The sequence below is a fragment of the Xiphophorus couchianus genome, chromosome 18, assembly GCF_001444195.1.
Source record: "Xiphophorus couchianus chromosome 18, X_couchianus-1.0, whole genome shotgun sequence".
In the NCBI taxonomy this organism is placed as follows: Eukaryota; Metazoa; Chordata; class Actinopteri; order Cyprinodontiformes; family Poeciliidae; genus Xiphophorus; species Xiphophorus couchianus.
Window position 1 is genome coordinate 25,703,005 of NC_040245.1, and position 23,492 is coordinate 25,726,496.

Below are 23,492 nucleotides of genomic sequence, written 5' to 3' on the forward strand. Positions count from 1 at the left end.
AAAAATCAAAGATTCTGTGCTTTGAATGATTTCAGATTTGATCCGTCCAGCACAGACGGCTGAAGCAGATGCTAACTTTTCATTTTTAATCAGGCCACACAACATAATTTTACAATGGAAAACGTTACTGTCTTTCATATCCAAGCTCTTATAATAAGTAGAACCACGTCTGTCCATAGATTTTTTTACCCAAAAGCCGACATTTCTACATCTGAATCAACTTTTATTTCATTTATTAAACTTGGCTCAATATAGAAATTGTTTTTGAAAGAAAGTGACGCATAACAGAATAAATTTGTTTCAAAAGAATTTGAAAACTAAACGAACATAGTTTAATAATAATAAAAGAAATTGGAAAATCCCTTTTAGGTTTTGAATCTACAATGAATGACATTCCTTTTCTACAAAAAAGAACAACAAAACCGACCACATTATTGACTTGATTTTATTTATTTATTGTAGTTTTATATTTTATGGCCTTAAAGTACTTTTGACTGATCTATTTTAGCCACGTGATAAAAAGTTTGGACACCGCAGCCTTCAGGTCTAGCGTTAGTGTACAGCAAGGTGCCATTTTCTCAAAACCTCATATTTCTGTTAGGACCAGGAATAATCTCTAATATACTTTCTAAAAGATAAAATCTATCCTGTAACAGATTTACTTAAAACAATAACTTCTTATCCAATGATCCCCCTACTGCTAAATTTAGATGGACGTTTGACATATTGAAGCTAAAAACATTCTAGCCTAAAATCGAATCTCCTAATTTTGTGAAAGACATTTTTCATATAAATTTTTATAGCATGTTTTTGCTAAATATCAGCAAATTAGTTGTAATTCTAACATGCCTTTTGAAGATGACTGAATTTGTCTCCCACAATGGCTGCTAAATAAAGGAAGGCGAAAGTGAAAATCAGTTTTATCACTTTTACTGGAGTCCAAAATCTTTCCCAACTTTTTCTTTTTTGTTTTGTTTTGAGTCTAAACATCAGATAAATTTTCATCGCCGGTACCAGGTACTGTCACTGGCACAGAACGGTTTTGGCACATTGGCAGAAACTTGGGAGAAAAATGCAAAACAGCACGACGCTCCACGGAGGGAAAAAACTAAACTCGCCAACAACGGGCTGCAGCTGCTGGAAATTTTTTATTTATTTCCCCCCCACTGATCGCCACACACCGCTGCCAGCCAGCAAAAAAAAACAAAAACAAAAACAAAAACCAGGAAATTAAGGTCCAAGAAATGAGTGTATGTCACGTCAGAGCGTCCCCCTTCTTTTCTTTTTTTTTTTTGTTGTGATTTTAAAAACTTCAGATAATCACCTCCTGTTGTTCGCTCCCCTCCGGGAATTCAAGTGCAAAGATTCTTGGCTGCTGTCGAAAAACTTTTGTTGCAGTCGGAGGAAAATCAAACGTTGCTTGTGCAAAGATTGATCAAGTAAATCCTCCGAAGATCACAGTAATTGTTCCAGTGATTAATTGGTTGTGTTTTAAATGGGCGTTTGTAGTTATGTGCTGAAAAACAACAACAAACAAACAAAAGAATAAAGAAAAAAAAACCATTAACATGCACACAGCTGTGAGAATGATGACAGTCATGTTAGGATAAAAGAGAAAATGAGGCCTAAATGAAGAGAGGTGAGCCAATTGTCAGCTCATTGAAATTCATGCCTCTGGAGAGTCGGCCTCCGTGTTGCCCTTTAAAAGTTATCTGTGGAACAAAAACTAAGTCAACAAAAAATTAAATATGTCATTTATGACCGTATTAAATCCGTGGTCATTGTTTGCACTCAGAGTGATTAGAGTTTATTACAGATGAAGATGATTGTTCAGCTTCAGGAAATGTGGATATTATTTGAGACCGTTCACAGTAGTTATGAGAGGAAGGGTTATGTTACACAACCAAATGGTAGACTCCTAACGTGGTCGTGTGTCATAAAAGGTCGTTGCTGGGAAAAAAAAAAAGAAGCAAAGTATATTAATGGAAAGTTTAGTGGAAGCAAAAGGTGTGGTAGAAGAAGGGGCACAGAAACGTGCACAATCGCAGTTTTGATAGAATTGTGAAGCAATCAGAAAATTAAAACAAAAATTTGAGAAACTGAAAATTTATACATGCCCAGGAATGCCCAGACTAGGGCAGTAATTCTTTTTTAGAGGGACGCAACTAAAGAAAAAAATCTACTTCTATTTATTTTGTATTCTTTTCTTTATGTATTCATTAAAAAAAGATGACTTTGTATGCCTTTTTATGACATGACCATGGTTTCTCTCTGGGGCTGTGGCCCCCTCTGGTTCCCCTCTTCGGGGCGCCACTGTTGTGAAGTACATTCAAAAGTTTGAGGGAGATTCACAACGGTGTGGGGACTACAGCTGTGAAAGCCGCCACTCAGAGCTATAGGACATAGCCTATGACTCTTGCATTTCTTGCACTCCTGAATCAGAAACGTCAGGAATACAGAAAAACAAAAACAAAACATGTTGGTCCAGGCTCTAAAGTCCTCTGTCTAGATGGCAGAAAGAAGAAATCTTAATTTCATTTAGAAACCGAGGTTCCTCATCCTGGAGGAAGAGTGTACAACCCACGGAGTGCAAGTTGAGCTATGAACTGGGGGAGTAATGTTTTTATAATCTGCTGTTATAGATCCACTGATTTATCAAATCCAAAGTCAGGGCTGGTTTTTTCCTCCCCAAATTAGACTTGTTTTATTTTCACATAAACAAGCAAACAGCGGCTCAGACAAGAAACTGCTTTGCCAGTTCGACAGGAAGTCATTCATAAAGGGTTATTATACACAGCAGTACAAATAAATAAATAAATGTAAAAGTAATTGCAGCTGGGGTTAGGAGATAGGGCATCAGTCTACATTAGCTGTCTCTAGATGAGGAAGAAATGGCTTCCAAGCACTTTCAAAAGTCCTCAAATATTTTTTATTTCGGGATGAGAGTCTTTCCATCTGTATTAATGACATCATGTCCATGATCCACATCTGAAAGGAGGATATCCATTCCTTTAAGAGACACCTTCTGGCAATAACCATTCCCAATGCCAAAGGTCTCAGCATTAAAAGTGCAGCATGTTACTTTTATGAAGAAAATGTTTTTTATGCACTTATTAAAACTGCTATTATATCATGACAGCACAACATGAAACAGAAGAGATCGACTTCCTCCACCTCCTCTCTAAGCTACTATTGCCATGTGAGGAAATGCACTTCTCCTGACCAAAAACAACCAATCAGAGCCAGGAGGCGGGGCTTAGTGCTGTCAATCAGTCTTGTGTACTCTCTGCTGAATGTGATAGTGGCAGAGAAACAACTTACCGTTGCAAGAAAACCGTTTATCTGCCGTCATCGGTGACTATGCTAACTAGCCTAATTGTTCACTATAGTCTATGCTCGCTAAAGCTTACCACAGAGCAAGAGGGGCGGGGGAAGGGAGGATGAGCAGCGCCACAAGAGATTGTGATTGACAGCGCTAAGACTCGCCTCCTATCGGTTGCTTCTCGTTAGCCCTGGGAGAAGGTGGAAGAGCTCGGTTTTTCTCACAGATTACTTGTCTCGTACCAACCTCGACAGAGTGACAGTTTCACCAAACGTGTAAAAAAAAAAACATTAATAATAGTCACATATACATACTGCAATTTTAACACAGAAAGGTGCTTAAATGTCCATGATATGCCAAAAAATGGCTGATCCTGGATCAGGCTCAAATGACCTTTTATAAGCCATACCTGTGGTGCCACATGCTGATCATGTCTGTGCCACGCTGCACTAATGCAGTCATTCTTGCAAAAAAGAGCCTTGTACTGAGCGCATTTACTGTGCAGCACATGAGGATACTTTAAAATAGGCTTTTTTCAGCATAAAATTTGTTTTAGATTTTCTTGGTCTGTCCAAGAAAAACTATCCATGATAGTTTACTGCTGTGCACCAATGAGGGTTAATGAAATAACAAGAATCTGCTCAACATTTTAATTAAAAGTTTGGAAAAAAGTCAATTGCCGAAAAGCATCGCCGCTGTTGGCCAGAAAAAAATATTTTCCTGATTAAAAGCATGGGAACAGCAAAGACTTTTTTTTTTTTTCCCCCATTTTCTGAGCAAAATGAAAAAAAAGAAGACAAAAAAGACCAAACTGCCCCAAAGGAAAATTGTAAAAAAAAAATATAATTATAACAATCCAAATGGTAATAAACAAACCATTACAGGTGCACAGTCATATTAATTATTATAAAGCTCCAGAGGGAACTCTGATTAATTGCCTGGAGTCGTGCGGGGCGGTGTTTCTGGGGCCTGAAAAGTTTCAGACTGCAGTGGTGCTTGGAAGCCGGCGAACAGGCACTTTCCATATTTTCGTATAAATTTGACCTGTCCACGTCTCGCGCTCCCTCCGGCTCCGCTAACTGCAGAGCATATGGCACGACATGCTGTTTTGGTGCAGCAGTTCCACTTGGTTTATTTGCTGCCCTTCTGTTGACGTCGGAAAAAAAGAAAACCTCACATTCGAGTTTTCTTCCGTCCTGTGTCTGTTTTTTTTTTTCCTTCTTTATTTTAAAGATTCAAGAATCAAGCTGGCTTTCTTCAACCCAGCACAGGCAAAAAAAAGTCCATTATTTTACTTCCTGCTCCGCATAGTTCAATTTATAGAGCTTTTTACAAGGAATGAACAAACATCAGATGATTTTTTTTCGACACTTAAGGAGGGCTGGATGATAAATCAATAACAATATCTATCGCAATAGGCAAGTGATCAACAGATAAAACACCCGACAGAAAATTCAACATTCGCCAAACTCTGATCTAGAACTCTGCACAGCATTCTGGGAGTTGTAGGCAGAGGAAAGGCTTTAGCTGCTCAACCTGTCAGGACCGGCTTTGCAAGGTTGGTGACTTCAGCTAACTCACTCTTTGGTTACCTAGCAACGTCCGATCGAGTTGGTAAATAATTACATCTTTAATGCAAAGTTGCAGTAAACTTTGCATTTAACGTGCATTAAAAGTGTCAACTTTGCATTATTCGATAAATAGTGACACTTTTAAAGAAAAAGTTACATTAAAAGTGTCTTTATCTACCAAATGACACTTCAAGACAACAATCAAACATTTACAGGTGCTACGTTGATGACACTGTCATGTCAGTCCTATACAATAAAAAACTAATCAATAATTATCGACATTGACTGATACGATTTTCAACCTGTATCGTAACTTGAGTTATGAATAAATGTGTTGGTATGTTAATTAAAAATCCCATTAAAATGCATACAAGTGGTCGTCACTTGTCACAGCATTAAAAAAAAAAGTTTATGAATACCGCTCCGATTTTAAAAAGGTTCGCGTTCTGCGTGTTCATTTTCATATTTCCACCGTTTTACTTTTAAAAAGAAGAAAAACAAATGAAAGTGGGATGCATGGAGTCTGTCACAAATGCCTGTCGTTTGGTGACCATTTCCAGAACAATAAAGCCAGGCCGGCTCCGTACTGATGTGAGCAGCGTTACAGAGCGTCCCGCGCATGAGGAAGCCAACGATCCGGTGCGATCGTGAGCTGTGACGTACCGTACACATGGAGGACGTAGTCGTCGTAGGCCTCGCCGACAGCGTTCGACGCCACGCAACGATAGGTGCCGTTGTACGACTTGTTCAGGTTCTCGATGTAGAGATCGGAGCCGGTGACCACGGCGTGCGGCGGCACGTCTTCGTCCACCCTGAGCCAGTTGATCTGATGGGGGCTTGAAAGCACAAATGCCACACGCATCACTCAGACCCTGTCTGTCCCATGTTAGAAATCCGAAATAAAGGTCAGATCTGAAATCGACGGCGTAGGGCGGGGTGCCTAATGGTGTACGGCATGCTAACAACTGGTTTAATGGTACAATGAAATGGAAAGGTTAAGAGGATGTTTGGAGAGGGATGGCTACGCCGAGTAAACAGCAATCTTCAGTGCTTAAGTTCATCGGCGTGCGTGTGTGTGAAAAACTACTCACTGTGGCTTCCCCTCAGCGATACATGTCAAATCAAGATTGTCGCCCTCTCTTGTTAACCCATCAGGATATGTCACCACGATCTTCACCTCGGGTTTATCTGAAAAAAAAACAACAAAAAAAACATTTTTATTTTCTCCTCACTTCCAAGTGAAATTCACACCAAAATGGAACAAAAAAAGGGTAACTCAGCTACGAGTGAACCACAGACAATGATAAAATTATTGCTCTATGTTCTCATTACACATCCAGTCAGTTTGCCCTACCTTACAGCAAAATGTGTGTGTGTGTGTGTTTCCCCCCCCCCCGGCTCTCTTATCTCTAGACGCAAAAGATTACTAAAATGTCAAGCGGTTACAGTCAACCTTTCTCTTTTTCCTTAAAAGGTCAGACAAAACAGTTATCTACTTTTAAAAAAAAAAAAATTAATATTCGACAGAGACTACAAAAGACTAGCCTAACCTTTCTTTGATGCTTAACATTGGTAGGCAGCTTGTATTACCTCTTTAATCAATGAGTCGGACAAAAACGTAAAAATCACCGAAAAGCAATTTTGTTTTTACCTGAAATTAATGTATGCTATTAGACAAGGCAGCAGCTTACATAAAAACTGATTTTTTATTATATTCCAAAGATTTAATTAAAGCTATGATTTAATGGTAAGAGCATACGCTGAGCTTTTAAGGGCACATTATGAGTATTAAGAAGGAACTGCACTTTATGCTTAAATTTAGACATTACAATGGAGCTCAGCTTTTTACACTAGGGACAGGCAAGATTATGAAACAAAAGGTTGTCATAACAATTTGTGGTACTTCCTGTGATTACTGGAGGTAATCACAAAAAACAACTTTTAAAACAATGAGCTTTTTACAAATACATCTGTGAGAAAAAAAAAAGAACCACAAATCATACAATTATCATATATCCTTAATGTATATCAACCACAAATTCATTTGTCTAACTATCCTAACAAGGTAAGGCGCGTGTCTTATTGGATTTTTTTTTAAACATTCTTCCAACACATTTGTGAGGTCAGACACTAATGTTGGACGAGAAGGTCTCTCCTCTACTTGATTTCTATGGTGTTCAATCGGGTTGAGAGCAGAACAGTCAAGTCAATCCACACCAATCTTGCTCATAAATGTCCTTGAATGCTCAATAAAATCTCCCTTCCTGGACCTCTCTATGCAGGTCTGTAGCCACTCTCTACAAAAAGTCGATTACCTCTGTGCAACTAAGGATGCCCTGATCCAACTGTGTGACCTCGTGTGGCTCACCACTTCGTTGCCGTCATTCCCAATTGCTTCCACTTTGCTAAAGTAGCAACAACAGTCGAGTAACCGTGGGATATGTTGTAGCAAGAAGGTTTCCACCCTGGATTAATTGCCCAGGATGCATCTCATCACTATGCTGGAATGTCCTCAGTTGACCTTTTCTAGAAGCTACATTTTACGGACATGTGGCATGGAAATGTTTGAAATAGCTGAATTCAATAATTTGGACTGATGACCAAGTACTTTTGGAGAAATAGTGTATGTCAAATATGTTTCAAGTACACAATGTGATCAAATATTTGCTTACGACACGTCAAAGATTTTGATAAATAAAAATGTATTTGTTCCAATCTTTTCATTTTGTCCAAGCTGTTATTGATGTTTGGAACAAGTTTTGAATTCATTATTTGGGTGTTGGGCTATTGCCATTTAATGAATCCACTGTCTACATATTGAAGATGCTTTATTTTGGTCTATGCATTACCTCACTCGTTAAAAGTCATGGGTTCTTTTTCGTATCATCGACGAGCCGGCAGACAAAGCACTTAGTAGATCTCTGTAGTTTTTGCTTTTTCTTCCTCAGACTGAGCATTAAGACTTCAGATAATTTTATTTACCAGAACCATAATGCAGAGGGTGACCATTCAATCTGAACTGATTATTTTCTATTTGAAAAACCTTCTGTATGCAGGCTGACACAAGTTAGACCAATTCTGCCTTTTTACAACGTATTTGATTGGTCTGCGATAAAAAGATTAGTCCATAATTAACATGTTAAAGATTTGCATACATTAACGGAGTCACAGCTTCGGTCTATCACGTTTTGGTGACAATAATGTAGAGTTACTGCTGTGGCCTAAAAATAGAAAAGCTATACTGTATAGCTGTTTCTTGCTTATTTGTCAAAGACAAAAATGATTATAAATCATAATTATTCTGTGCAGTTTGATTAAAAGTTTACATGCAATGTACAGGAAGCCCTGAATTTATAGTTGATTTTCACCAAACATAATATCATACACTGACAAAAAAAAATGTACACTTCAAAGCAAATTTATGTTGCCATTAACAATTCCGAATTCTCGGCAGAAATTAAAGAATAAACTAAAAAATATTACGTTTTCTGGTAAAGACTCTGTTTTTCAACATAGTTCACAACATCTTCAGCGAGGTTGAGGCCATTGTTTATGGAGGACGAATCAATAAGCTTAACGTTGGACTGCTTAGTCCGTTCAAAATCAATTCTTACGTGTATTTGGGATCATTCTACCTGAAATGTCTCTCCTCAAAATGGTTGACGTTGCATTAAACCTTAAGCAAAACAAACCAGCTAAGTCTATGAATTCTTTGACGAAGAATAGTAAATTACCCAAAATTATGTAATAATAATTTCATAATCAAGCGCAAAGGCTGACCTACTGGGAAAACCGTAACAAAACATATACTAAATGCAGAAATAAAAAGAACTAGGCGCACATGAGAAAGTTTAACAAGTTTAGGGCAGAGATGTAAGTGAGTGGATTTTCAAAGTAAACTGCCATTGAAAGAGCTAATTAGGTCAGGAAAACATCATCCAGTAAGACAAAAACAAAACTGTGACAAGTACAGAGCCTTGTGGTACACCCCAGAGGAGACTGACCATCTGAGGGACTTTAAACCAAATATTGAAAAGGTTGCATCTATATACATGTAGACAGATTTTAGAATCTACAATACTTTATTCTGGCCCCAAAAAAGTATTTTGTGGATTCAAAATGACAAAAAACAAATTAAATTTAAAATAATAAAAAAAAAAAAAAAAATTTAATTCTGTGAAAAAAATCCAAATTTATTTTTAATTAGTAAAATAGTAAAAAAAATATTTTTCGGGGCTAAAATTCTTTTATGGGGCCGAAATATTTTTTGGGGGCCAGAATAAAGTAATACTGTAACTTGTTGTGAGTTCATGGTTTTGTTCTTTGAGCAAAGTGATGTTCATGCATTGCTCATTTTGTGCACCAGCAAAAAAACATATACATATGTCTTGAATTTGGAAAAAGTTTTTATTTTATTTATCACTAAAGAAGGGTTCGGTGAATGCGCATATGAAACTGATGGGTTCGGTACCTCATAAAAGGTTAAGAACCACTGTTGTAGATGTATACTTTATTTTCTCCATAAGGGGAATTTGTCTTGGACATAGTCCCCCTTATGGGGACAATAAAGTATACAACTGTCATATTTACGTATTTGAATACATTTGAATGAAATAAGATCAGTATTAAATGCAAACTTGACAACCCAGTTGGTATTATTGTGCAAATTAATTAAAGTAGTGTGCAGTCTGTTCATTAACCTGGAGAAAATAGGTTTGAATTAATCAATATTAAGTCTACACTGTAAAAAAAACCCAAAAAAAAAACATCTGTAAATGCCGGCAGCTGTGGTTTACCGTATAAGTACGGTAAAATCCGTATGTATACGGTAAAATTCAGACAAACACAGCTGCTGGTATTTTACCGTAAATTAGAGACTTTAAAAAAAAATTACAGTGAGTGTAGAGTCAGTAAAGACAAAGATTAAATGAACTATCTGAACACACATGAAGATATTTTTGGCACAAAATGACCCTATCTCAAATATCTCTGTGCTGCTTTTGTCGCTTTAGTTGTTAAACCTTTCTTTTGTTTCACAGTTTCTGTTTTCCAATACTTTTAGATTAAACCTTTAGAGCACAGAAACACCCAGGGCTTTGTCCATTACCGAATGCCAGCCCTCTAGAGTTCAAGCATAAGACCGTACTTGGCCTCAGTTTGGTTCTGGGCCTTTAAAAAGAAAAAGGAGAAGAAGAAGAAAAAAAACATGCATTTCTGGGTCACTTACAGAGCACTTCCAAGTGTCTTTGAGCCAGAAGGTCCTTTACAGCTGGATGGTCAACGATGCAGTCCACCGGCACTCCATCATCCTCCTTGGTGACAGAAAACCTCACCCGACTGGTGACGGTAAACATCCTGTCATACGTCTCCTCCACTGTTGTTGTTTCAGCTGGAAAAAGCCGCCGCACACAGAAGAGGAAATAAAAGTGACTGGCCGAAAAAAAAAAAAGTTCAAAATCAAATCTCCAATCCCCCCAGCAGCAGCAGCGGTAGCAGCAGCTGGTAATGGGCAAATAGTCATAGCTATTAAGAGCATATTACCTGTCAAAGTGAAGTACTTTAAGTTGGCATTTACATTTAATTTATGATTCGGTCGCCCGAACGAGACTTCTGAGGATTCAGACGAGCCCCGAGGCCTTCGATTCTGACGCGGGAGCGGCCGGGTCATATCGGGTCCGATAATGAACGCTGGAGGCTGCAGCATTGTTGGGGCTAGCCCCGCAGTAATCTGCTGCCCACTAGGCCCGAGGCTGTCAGAGGGGCATTCATTTAGAGAGCATTACAACGCCAGAGGGGCATCGCATTAACCGCGGTGCTGAGTGTGATGGTTTACCCACACTTAATGAAGTGAGGAAATAATTACAGCCCGACGTTGACCCCGCAGCACACTTCCATTTCAGCCTCGTCACGGGGGAGAGCCCGGCCGGGACCTTCGGAGGGCGAGAGGGGTTGGGGGGGAAATAAAAACCCCGTCTTGTTCCACAGCCGATGATCGCCAACACACACATATGTGGCCCCTTTGACGGATATTAACCCCCACGTAACATACATCCGGCCCCGTGAAGGAACCTGCCCGGCATAAAATTTAAAGCGCCGGGATCAGCGAGAGGCCACCGCGCTCGTAGGCATTAAATTTGACGACTCTGCCGACTGCAGGCGAGAGAACACGCCGTTTGGAAAGCACACTTGGCGGAGTAATAACTGTAAACAAATCTCTTATGTTTCCAAAAAATGTTTTTTTAAAAATGAACAAAGGCATTACAGAATCATGAAGCACATACTCTACCGCAGTCATAAACTGTTCATGTTATTTCATGTTTTATTGCTCTGGTTGTTAAACGTAGCAGTCTGAATGGGAGCATTACTTAAGAAAACTACTTTGACCAGGCTGCAATCAGCGCAGCTAATAACACTGAGTGAGAACACACACAGAACGCTGCTGTCTTAAAGCACAGTCTCACATTTTACCACCCATTTCTCACATCTTGTCAGTTTTTTATTTTATTTTACAGCGATTGAATCTGATACGACAGCAGAAAGTAACTACTGATTATTATTCTTACATTCAAGTTTTAATACACATACCTGGCAGACAGAGGCAGCATTATGTAAAATCAACTTATTTTGAGCTTTTCATCATCTTATAATGTTATTCTCTCATCAAAAACATACCAGTGTTGCCTCGATTCTTTCATGCACGTTTGAGAAATCCCTGAATCTCCCGTGGCAACCATGCAGCTGCGCAAAACGCCCGGGTGGGCCTAGCCCCGCCTTTGAGGAGGAAGCACCTCGTGGGAGCTGCAGTTTCCAAGCTCTGAGCTTCCGCCTCACTCAGCTCCTTGAGACTAGCCAGAAGCAATTAGCAAACACCTGGTGGAACTGTGCTTGCTATCTGCTGAGCTCATTATACAACCTCCTTCTCAGTGAAACACTGGTAGAGGGTTAAATAAAGGAGCCATGTTGTGATGACTTTCTGAAGGCGGAGATTCAGAAAAAGCAGGAGTTTCTTAAAGAGACAGATGCCCAATTTCAAGGTGCTAAATTACAAGTCAGATTTCCTTTTAAGTCATATTTGATATATACAACATTTTTATAGCAACTGGAGGTAACATAGTTAGTTGATTGTGCTAAAAGGCTGGAAAATACATAGTACTCCCCCTTTAAATAAATCCAGCCCAACCAAATGCCTTTAGATGTCATTTATCTAGTAAAGAGAAGGAAAACTGTGCACTCCACCAATCTAGATTTAACAGGCGAGTGGGAAGTAGAAAGTTATTGGAGAAAGTCCTATGAAGTGCAGCTTACAGCTTAGCGCTGGCTAGATAGAGGTCACAGCAAACACGTGGAAAAGTGTTTTCTGATCAGATGCAAACAAAATGGAAATTTGTGGCTTACATGCAAACAGATCAAAGCCGATCGGAAGCTAGATGGGGATAAATGCAGGGCAATGCTGGAAGAAAAACCCATTAGATGCTGCAAAAGACAACGACCTAAACAGTGACCCCCCCACCAAAAGACTTGCAGCTGCTGTAACGACAAACGCTGGTTCCACAAACTACGGGGTGCTGTTTTTCCTTCTTCTCTCGATTCTTTTTTGACCATGGCAATTGCAAAGAGGGAAAACTTCGGAAGTCCCCAATCCTCAAGCCAGTCATCTTCTATCAATTAACGGCATCGCCCCGAACCCCGAACGAAGGAGAAGCGGCGCGGATCGGGTCAGAGAAGGACTCAGATCTGAATGCAGAGGGAGAGTTTGGAGTTGCAGCAGAGATGTCAAATCAAACGCTCTCGTGAGCATCGAGCACTGATCAATCCCAGAGCAATCAAGCATGGCCGTCTTCTCAGGGTGACATTTTCTTTCACTCAAGACTCTAACCCGAGTCGTCTGGCTGCCAACGAGCTGCCGGGGCCCCGTCCGTGATCGAGCTGTCTGGAGACGACTGAGACAAGCGCGACTCCAGCGCCGGTAAAGCCGCCGAAAATAAATACAATACCAGAATTAAACTTGCCACACCCACCGAGAGGAAATGAGGGAATATGAGTCGCATCAGTAGAGCTGGAGTTTTAAAGGGAGGTTGTAAAGTGAGCTAATGCTAAACTTGAGAAAACTGGCTCTAGTAGAGACAAAAGACCCACAGAGGTCAAACAGCATATTTTAAGAGCATAAGTATAATACAATAAGGTGCACACTTTATAAATATTAGATGTGAAAGAACATGTTGGAGGAATAAATACTTTCCAGCAGCACTGCAAAAACATAAAATCTATTTTTGGTGCAGTTTCTTGTGTAAATATCTTAGTACACTTGAAAAAGACAAAACTAACTTACAAATAACTTTTCAGAAAGATACAGGAGCTTGTTAAAAGTCAGTAATTCCTTAATATTGACAAACAAAAGAACCAGTTCCATTGGCAGATTATTTCACATGTAACATGGGCAAAATGTCTTGTTATAATTCAATGGATCAAGTAAATTTTTATTAACTATCGACTTGAAACAAGCTCCCATGTCTCGCTGAAAAGTTTCCCGTCAGTTAGTTTCGTCTTATTTCAAGTGTAGTAAGTAGTTTGAAGTAGAAAATAGGCTAAAAAAAAATACTTGGTAGGATTTTGTGTTTTTGCAGTAAGATCAACAATGCAATTAGCATAGTGAAAAGAGACATAAAAGAGAACGGGAGATCCAATCAGAAGAATGAAAATGTGAAAACAGCTTCAGGTTACGACGGTAAAACAAGCAACACAGATGAGAACAGTATGGGTGCATCTCAACAAATTGGATGGATTATTTTTAAAGTTAATTTCAGTAATTTGATTCAAAACATACGCAATCAAACTCAGTTGCAGCACTTTTGCTTTACTAAATCAAATCAAGCATTTGCATTTGACCTAAATTAGGATAAACAAAATTGTTTTACAATTTTGATCTGCACTGTTCATTTTTAAGAGCTTATTTTCATGTCTTTGGTGCTGGGTGAGGTTGCCGGATTCAAACATTTTTTGGGTATTCTTCCACAAGATTCCCACAATACGTTTTGTAAGAATTCGTCCCATTCCTCTTGTAACTCAGTCAGGTTTTGCAATGGCAACTCCTACATACCAATAGATGATAAAGCCAAAGGTTGTGAATGAAACTAACAGTTTAAAAAAAACGACCTGGGCTTTTACAAATTGCTTAAACGGTTAACAGTGTTGGTGAACTTTTGTCTTTATTTAATCTTCCTCCAAAATTCCTATTATTCTGGAATCATTTATTTATAATTCTACAACAGATAAAGTGTAATTTAGTATCAGTTAAACAACAACAAAAAAAGGTTTTGTCTTTTTATGTCGACTTGAAACCACTTCTACCTAAAAAGTACCTAAATGTTGCAGCAATATCAAAATAATATTAATAATACTATGGTTCAAATGGGAAAAAAAGAGGATGAGACACTCCAATGAGGTACACCATAAGCAATGGAGATGTTTCATATGAATGATGCAACATTAAGCGCCACAAAACACACAAAATTTTTATGTCAAAAACTAATAATAATAATTTGATTATGTGCCAACATCTATACCAGGATAAGAAAAAATTTGACAAAAGCTCAGCGAGGCTGCAAGATGTTCTCAGGTTAACATTCAGTGACTGATTGGATCCCAGAGAGGTCTTCCTCAGTAAGTTTAAATGTCAGCAAGCTCATTTAAGACGAGGGGGGCGGGTCAACCTGAGGTTTGGTGTATTTATTCCAAAATGTGATTCCACAAGGTCAAATACGAAACCACACTCCAATCCTTTGAATTAAAAATGAGTCAGAAACTTTTTAATCAAGGTTCTTTCTCTTTTCTTTCTTTCTTTCCTTTTGATAACTTGAGGATTTTTACTGAATACTAATTGTCGAGTTAGCTGAAACTCTTTTACGGCTCAATCTGAAATTGCAGGTATTTTAAGCTTTAGTTCGATTTTTTTTTTTTTTTTTTTTTTACACACAGTTTCTTGAATACCGTTACCCTTGATCACAAGGACAAGAAACAATTAAACGCCGCTGTCTAATCCCATTTCTTCCCACCTTTAACAATAGCAGCATCAGATAAATGGTTTAGTCTTAATATGAAGGATATGAATACAAACATGATTCATAAAACTGGCAAGCAGCACAAAAGTTAGATGGACGGTTCATTACTTTAATTTTTTTTTAAATCACTGTCAGTAAAAGCAATATTGATTTGTAAAAGAATAATTAACAATGTAGTAAACATAGTGTTCTCTATTTAAAGCAGAACTGTCAAAGACGGATATCTTCCGGAAAATTTAACCGAAAAACATCTAAAGATGAAATAAATGATGAAAGAGAAGAAACTCTGAACTACAAGTGCAAACGTCGCAACGTCGCTGAACAGCTCATAAACATCTGGAGCTGAACACTTCACCACGGCTCCAGCCATTGTTCTTCTGAAGATTATCTCAGACTTCAGCTCTGTGAAGAGACGTTCTCCTCTTGCGATGTCGTCGGCAACGTTAAACTTGACGATTGTCTAATGACTGGCTGGCGGCCTACAGACGAAAGGCGGCGTGGAGCCTGGATGTGTGGGCAGAGCGCTTACCGCGGTGTGTAATGCGTTTTATAGACGCGCCGCGCCTCAAGTCGAGATGGGGCGGCTGTTTTTGGGGCGCTTCGTTTACATCCACGTCATCAATTTGCAGATGCAGACGTCGGGCCGAGCGCGCGCACCAGGGGAAGGTGAGTTGGAGAGGGAGCGCGCTTGCGTGCACGGGGTGTGTGTGCGTTTTGGGATTTAAATACACGCATCACTAATCATTATTTATTCACAAGAACATATGCGCCTACATCAGTCTTACAACTCAGGTTGCAGGAGCAAATAAAACACCATAACAGCTGGACAACGGCCAATCAGAGGGAAGAGCCAACTCTTCACTGTTTCTGATTGGTTTAGACCACAATATGGGCCTAATGAGTGTCTGTTGTAGAAGCACAGGAAGATGGAGTTGGGGTACGACTTCACCATTTTGCGAGGTGTACTATTGAGAAATTGAAACCAAATTGATCTGACTACTGAGTATACTGAAAAGTACATACACGTACTTTTTAAGAACTTTTTGTGTGATCCTTTATATTTGGTGCTGCTGCTACACCTGAATTTCCCCTTTGCGGGTCAATAAAGCCTGTTTCTATTCTTATTCTGTTTCATTTATCTTTTCAATTATTTAGTTGAAGGCCAACGATGTTCTGAATAATCATAGTGAGGAACAGATGATGCCGCTTATGCAGCTGCTTTGCTGCAAGTGTTTTATGTCATAAACAAATGTCACTCAATCAGTGCCAGAAACTGTTGTTCACGATGAAACAAATGAAACACAAAAGTTAAATAATTAAATATGTAAACCCAGCTGATTTCATTGTTACAGTCCTTTCTTATCATATTTATTTTGCCATTTTTTTAAATCATATTTTATATTTATTATGCCAAGAAATGTGAGAGAGAAATGCAGTAGTGATATGCAAATGCATCTCCATTGGTAAAATTTACATAAAACAAATAATCACAAAAGAGTGACATATTTGAAGTATTTGTTTTACTTTAGATATGTACATTTTGATGATTGCAGCTAAAGAAAAACAATCCAAAATGTACGTTCTGTGAAAATTTAAAATATCAAGCAGGACCAATAAGAAAGAACATTAATGCAGAAATGCCAACAAGTGAATAAATACGTCCATATATTTAACTACTGCGGTAATTCAATAACTCAAATTTGGCTACCACTACTTGTGGAGAATGTCTGGTGTACCCTGCTATAAACTATAACATGGTCATGACGCAAGATTTCTTTTTTAAAAATAATGTTATGCAACGTTCTAAAATTTTTTGACTAGCATGATTTTGGGTTTTCTAGTAGGAAATAGTCCCTAAGCAGAAAAAAATGCTTCAAATATATTCCTCTGTATAAACACTTTTAAAATAGAAGCTTGATTATAGTCTGAGTGGGATACATCAAAAAAGTAAACCTATTTCAGTTCAGTTTCAGCAATTTATTTCTTTGCTAGCATTAAATCTGCCCTGTTAGCTAGTAGCTACAGTTTGCCAGGGCCTATAAAGCATCACTCTAATTATTTTTTTAATTAAATTTTGATTATATTCTAACTGAATGGGATACATCAGATTTTAAAAAAATATATAAAATCAGCCTATTCGAGGTCAGTTTGTTTCTTTGCTAGAATTAAAGCTACCCTGCTAGCTAGCAGCTACAGTCAGCCAGGGCCTATAAAGCCTGCAGCAAGTGTGCCGAGTAATCAGAGTACGTGCGGGGACTAATTAATTGTTTAGCACGTCCTTAACAACAAGAAATTTGTGATTGTTATGCAATGTTTTACATTTTTGTAACTAGTATAGTTTTGGGTTTCCAGTATAATCACCAAACTAGACCAGAAAAAATACCTTAAATACATCACTCTGTGTAAGTATTTTTTAAATTAAATTTTGATTATATTCTAACTGAAAGGGATACATAACATTAAAAAAAAAAATCAGCTTATTCGAGGTCAATTTGGCCAATTTATTTCTTTGCTAGCATTATAGCTACCTTGCTAGCTAGCAGCTCCAGTCAGCCAGGGCCTATAAGGCCTGCACCAAGTCTGCTGTCAGTGTACGTGTACGTGTGGGGACTAATGAATTGTTTAGCACGTCAGTAATAACAAGTGATTTGTGTTTCCTGGGGTACAAGAGGACGTGACTTTGTGGCTAGCTTTATGTATCCACTGCCACTGTGGATTAGCCCTGCTCAGCATGTCAGTGGCATTTTGCTGATCTAACCATCCTGTTGTCTCGCCCTCCCCAACACAACCCTCTACAACTCATAAACAGAAATTGACTTTGACTCCTGTAGGGAACACTGGAGGCACAGATGGCATTTAGCTTCAGATTTGCTCTTGTCTAAATATTTCATCTCTCAACAAGCCCGATGTATCCTCTCCATTCTAATACATATGTAATTTGGCAACAAGCTCAGAGACACTCTCTCTGCGTCAGTACAATGTGACTAATATGGACCTCGCCGTTGCCGTACAATAAATTTATAATGAATAATTGATAACACCTAATCATAACTGAGAGGTAATAAGATTTTTTTTTCTTTTTTTCCCCTCCCGCCACTCTCGGATTTCATACCGCCTTTTTCTGCAGGCAACAGAAGGCGCCGAAATGAAGATAAAATGTGCAAATGAAGCTTGTTTACCCTGAGCGGCTGGTTGGAAGCCAATCGGAAAGACTTAAGAGTTGAATTCTTTTTTAAAACATATTCCACCAGCCAGTCGAGGTGTAGCGAAAATGTTTCCGGTAAATATTTAAGTAATTTTAAATCCAAACATTGATCTCTGAAATGAAAACTACAGTGCGAAAGTTACTCCGAGGCTGAGCTGAATTTGCGAGGAATGCAAAGCAGCAGCAACTTGAGCACGGCGCCTTCAGCCGTATTCGGTATGACAGACGGGATGATCTTCACGTGTACGTACGCCAGTCAACATCATCAGTACACAACACGTTTATAGAAAAACTCCTCCCCCCCCCTTCTTTTGTTCGCAAAGCAGAAGCCTCCAGAGAGGTCGAGCAGACAGGCCAGGAGGACGTGAAGCTGACCGAGGGAGGCTGTTATTCCACCAACCTGTCAGGTCGTCCTCCCCCTTCATCCATCTGATGGAGGCGGCCGGCTTGCTGCCGATGGATATGCAGGTGAGCTCCGTCTCGTTCCCCTCGCTGACCACGTCCTCTCGGCTCTCGATGATTGGGCTGCCTGGCGGGACTGACCACACAGCAGCACAAACGTTCAGACAGACGTGATCAGGCCAGCGCTTGTACACACATTTGTTTTTTGTTTTTTTTTTCTTTCTAGAACGGCAGGAAACGATTAATCGGATCAGTCGCAGCGAATCGATTGCTGAGATAATCGTCAACTAATTCAGCGTTTGATTAATCGTTAACCAGGGGTACACACACTTCAAGAACACAAAATCTTACAAAGTATTTTTGATCTAGTTTCTAGTGCAAATATCTCAGTACACTTAAAATGAGACAAAACTAACTTACATGTACATTTTCAGCAAGATGTAGGAGCTTGTTTTAATAAAATATTTACTAAATAAAAAACTAGTAGTTATACTGGCAGATTAGTTCACTTGTAACGTGCTGAAAATGTCTTGCTATAAGTGAAATTATCTGCCAGTGGAACTAGTACGTATATTAAAATATTAAACAATTATTTACTTAAAACAGGTTCCTAAATCTTGCTGAACTTAGTTCAAGTGTACCAAGATATTTGCACTAGAAATTAGACAAAAACACTTTGTGAGATTTTGTGCTTTTGCAGTGCAGAGTAAAAGAAAAAGGTAATTTGCGGAAAAAACCCAACACATTCAGAGCAGTAATTTAATCAAAGCTGTAGAAGATACATTTGCATTTAATATGAAAACACCCTTATCTGTCACGTTTTACAAAAATCTCACAGTTTAGCTTCACCCGTTTCAAACTCCCTTAAGGAATACCACATTTTAGACAGTAAAATGTTTGTCTTCTTATTCAAAAAGCGAATTGAATTGTTTATTATCATCTTTTAATGTATATCCAATATAGTGCAAAAAAGGTAAAGGCGGTTAAATGAAAAGTCTGTAGAATTTACCAATGTTTTGATATGATTAATTGTCAGAATAATCAATCAATTAATCGATAACTAAATTTATTGTTAGTTACATTGTTTTATCTTACAATCATAAAACTTGCAAGCCTTCATTTTTACAAGCATTTTTGGTTTTTCTTTCTCAGTTGGTACTATCTAGATGTTATTGAAGTTTAATTTTGAATCAATGCTTCAACAAACAAAGATTTAATTTTCACTGACATATGGGCCTCAATTTCCATACTTAGACTTAGACTTAGACTGACTTTATTGTCATTTTGCATGCACAGGGTGTATACAGAACGAAATTTCGTTGCATACGGCTCAGGACAATGTTTTGAGCTTTCAATGTTGTGAGGTTACACAAGAATAAGATAAAATACAGTATAAAATATGAATATAAATCTAAATATAAAATATAAAGTGCAGGAATGACAGTAAAATATAAGTTATTTAGCTATGTACATGTGCAAGGTATAGGGTGGAGACCAGATTTTGAGTGCAGTCCAGTTAAGAGTTCAGCAGTCTGATGGCAAGTGGGAAAAAGCTGTTTCGGAAGCTTTTTACTGTGACTGAAGTTTCCTAAATTTTCCTAAGTCTTTTTTTGATGTTATTATTTTTCTAAAATATTGATATTAAAGGTCACGAAAGAATTTGTGACAAATATTTAAACTGTGGCCAGATTTTAGCCAGACTTGTAAAAAAAAAAAAAAAATTTTTTATGAAATTCCTGACACAATTACTTATTCAGACTGAATCCTTTGTATGTCTTTGTGAAACGACAGTATTAAGATGCAAAAACAAGGCTTTCCTGCACTTCACACTGCCAACAGTTGTGTGTGGGTGGCGGAGCAAGAAGACAAACACGATGTTGCCCTGAGGACACGGGTCACTGCGCCTGTCCAGAACTACTAGTTTCTCCTGTAAAAAAAAAAGGAGGATAACATCTGTTGTAATTAATGCGATCAAGATCGATCGGTACAGCAATCAGAAAGTGCTTCTTTGGAATAACATTGGCTTTGTTGTAGTTTTTCTTTTTTTCCTCTTTTTCAGACAGGGTATATTGTCACCACTGCAACTGGAGTGTTTCTTTTGCAGGAATTACAATTCCTGAAATGCCATGGCGAGATCCTTTTTAACCTGCTGACTTTCACTGAAAGCCAGGCAAATTTCATGGGATTTTTTTTTACATTTTTATTTGAATATTTTGCCTGAAATATGAAATGTGTTGCTGGAAAACAGAGAAAACTTGCAGAACCATCATTTGAGGTTTTTTTTTTTTTTTGAACAGACATGATGCTTGCACTGAATATGTATTTTCATTCCTGTTACACTTTTTAATAGAAAATATATATTTTTAAAAATGACTAGGAAATATTGGTTGAACTTGTTGAAATATGCATCTTTGTATGGTATAGTAATAAGCACGTATTGATGATCAGAAATTGGACTGACTTAGAGTCAGTAGTTTTTACATCTTAAAACCTGACCATTTTGAATAAGCAACAAAAGCAACTTAATACATAATATAGTATTTTTGAATGGAAATCAATTCAATTTTAAGGTGAGGTGTTTCACCTCACACATGCAAAGCTATTACTTTTCTAAGATAAAAAAAATAATAATCTTTTTGCTGCCAAACGTTTTAATGACTATGGCTAGAGCTGGATTCCAAACCTTCTGCATGTTGAAGTGAGTAACGGTGGAGCCCTAAACTGGAAAGAAAAATAATAAAATTAGTTGCCTAAAAGCCAAGGGATACTAAATTCAAATAGTTGAGTACATTAAGTAGTGCACTCAATCACAATGGCCCCTATGCACACTCACTGCATGAGACACCAGTGTGGACATTTTAAATTTTACACCAGAAATGATCAGCTAGCAAGTAATCCGCTAAGACAATAAAGTCTGATCAGAGGAATTCAAATGTGAACTCTTTGGGTGGCATTGCAACAGCATAACATGTCTGGTCCTAAAAAACACCAAACCAAAAGTGAAGCTTGAAGGTGAAAATCACACGAGGGCTGTCGTATGGTAATGGTAAACTACTTCATTGTTTACAATGAAATAAGGGATAAATTATGTTCTTGATAAGAATCTGAACAAGTAAAACAAAAGTCCCAAACAAACCGCCAATGAAACTTTTTTATTGGTTTGAGATATTCAATTCAATTAAATTCAGAAATACTTTATTGATCCCAAAGGGAAAGTAAATGTTGTTTTAACTCGTATTACTAATTCAAGATTCTTTAGACAGACAGTAAAACTGCTGGAGTGGGTCAGTCATTTGCCTGACTGGATCCTTTTGAAAACCTAAGACAAAGAAATTTCAACATTTGAATGTCTATCAGAAGGAATAGGTCATGATTACACCTGGGTAATGCGTGACTATTTGCGGCCAACAAAAAAGGCTTTTCCACAAATTATTTAATGTGTTTGAAAGCTACTCCTTGAGTCTTTCTAAGTTATTTCACCAGTACCTTCATATTTTAAACAGTAATATTAAAATAAAACATACATAGGTTCTGCTAAGCCATGTCTGTCAGATTAAAAGCACTTCTTGAAAACGATTCCTTTAAAGCATCATAAATGTTTAAACTTCCAAAACGTTGACATTGCTTGATACGTATTCCACCCGTTGTTGGATAAACTTTTTTGTTCCATTTAACTGGATGTCCTAATTATTTTTCCAAGACTGTAAGTCATCTCAAGATCCTCCATCTGGTGTTTCTTGACCTCTGGTGGAGTCGGGACGCCAACCTCGAGGTTCACAGGATCAGCCAACTTGCTTTTGCATACTTGACTGAAGATCGGGTCAGAGCTGGAAGACTGAGGCACAAACTAAAAATGTTGCACTCACACATTACGTTGTGCTAAAATGAGCCCATTTTTGTACGTAGAACTCATGTTAAAAACGGTCCAATGTAGAACTGCGACACATCTGGAGGGCTATACAAACGTTGAAACAATAATACAATAAATCACATACAGTATTAATCATGTAGTAGTTTCTCTTATTAAGGCGTTGCCAAAAGATTTTAAGGCACAGTTAAACAGCCATGTGTAATTGCAACCTGTGTTCACTCGGATGTAAACACAGAATCAGGCCCAATTCCCGACCCCGCCTTGTATTAGTCATCACAGCTAACTTCATGAACTTCACATACTTGAAAGCAAAACGTCACTTGGGGGCTTAGGGGCTGGAGGCGGGAGGGGGGTGCTTATTTCAAGAACTCTTGAATGCAACCCCCTTGATTCAGAAAAGAAGAAGAAGAAAAAAAAAGGAGGCTAGGTTTCAGTCGTACAACTGGAGTAATTACTTTTAAGTGCTTTTAATTCCTTTCAATCCCCCAGGATGTCTGCATGTATAATAAAGCTTAACTAAAGTAATTTCTCTCCAAAGCATCAAAGTGTGGCACAGCTGACTCTCAATGGGAAATCGTTGGGAGCAGCCAAGTCAACATTCACCGGGATTCACAGAGTCAACACAGCTGCCAAACCAACGCGGTCTGAGCCATCAGTTTCAGCATCTGCTCCTTTTTCGTTATGCTGTTGAGCACCGCGAGAGCCTAATTGGCTGACATTTTGTTTCAGTTGCTTAAGATAACAAGATCAGAGATAACTATTATTTCATATTCACCGCTCACAATGGAGCGACTCATAACGAGAGTGTGGGTTTTTCTTCTTCTTTTTCCCTTTTTCTTCTTCTTCACACCCGCGTGTGTCCTCACACCTTACCCAGGACGGAGATGTCTGCGTAGGCTTCCTGAGGAGGATCTGTGTAGAGCTGGCACACGTAGCGTCCCTCGTCGGAGAGCGATACGTTGGACAGAGACACCCGGAGTTCGTTGTCAGAGAAATTCACCAGCTGGAACCGGCTGTCCTTGAGAGCTGTTGGGGATACAGAGTGCAGGGACACAAGTGTGAG

At 38.4% G+C, this 23,492-nt stretch overlaps 1 protein-coding gene across 3 annotated transcripts in view; it reads right to left on the bottom strand.

Moving 5' to 3' along the window:
- Positions 1-23,492, bottom strand: part of cadm1b (cell adhesion molecule 1b) — a 260,038-nt gene that overhangs the window by 33,070 nt on the left and 203,476 nt on the right. For all 3 annotated transcript variants that reach the window (XM_028045551.1, XM_028045549.1, XM_028045550.1), the window contains 5 exons: positions 23,303-23,455; positions 18,557-18,694; positions 10,121-10,282; positions 5,985-6,081; positions 5,557-5,729 (listed from right to left, as the gene is read on the bottom strand). In XM_028045551.1, coding sequence (XP_027901352.1) covers positions 5,557-5,729; positions 5,985-6,081; positions 10,121-10,282; positions 18,557-18,694; positions 23,303-23,455 — 723 coding nt within the window. The remainder of the gene's footprint in view (positions 1-5,556; positions 5,730-5,984; positions 6,082-10,120; positions 10,283-18,556; positions 18,695-23,302; positions 23,456-23,492) is intronic.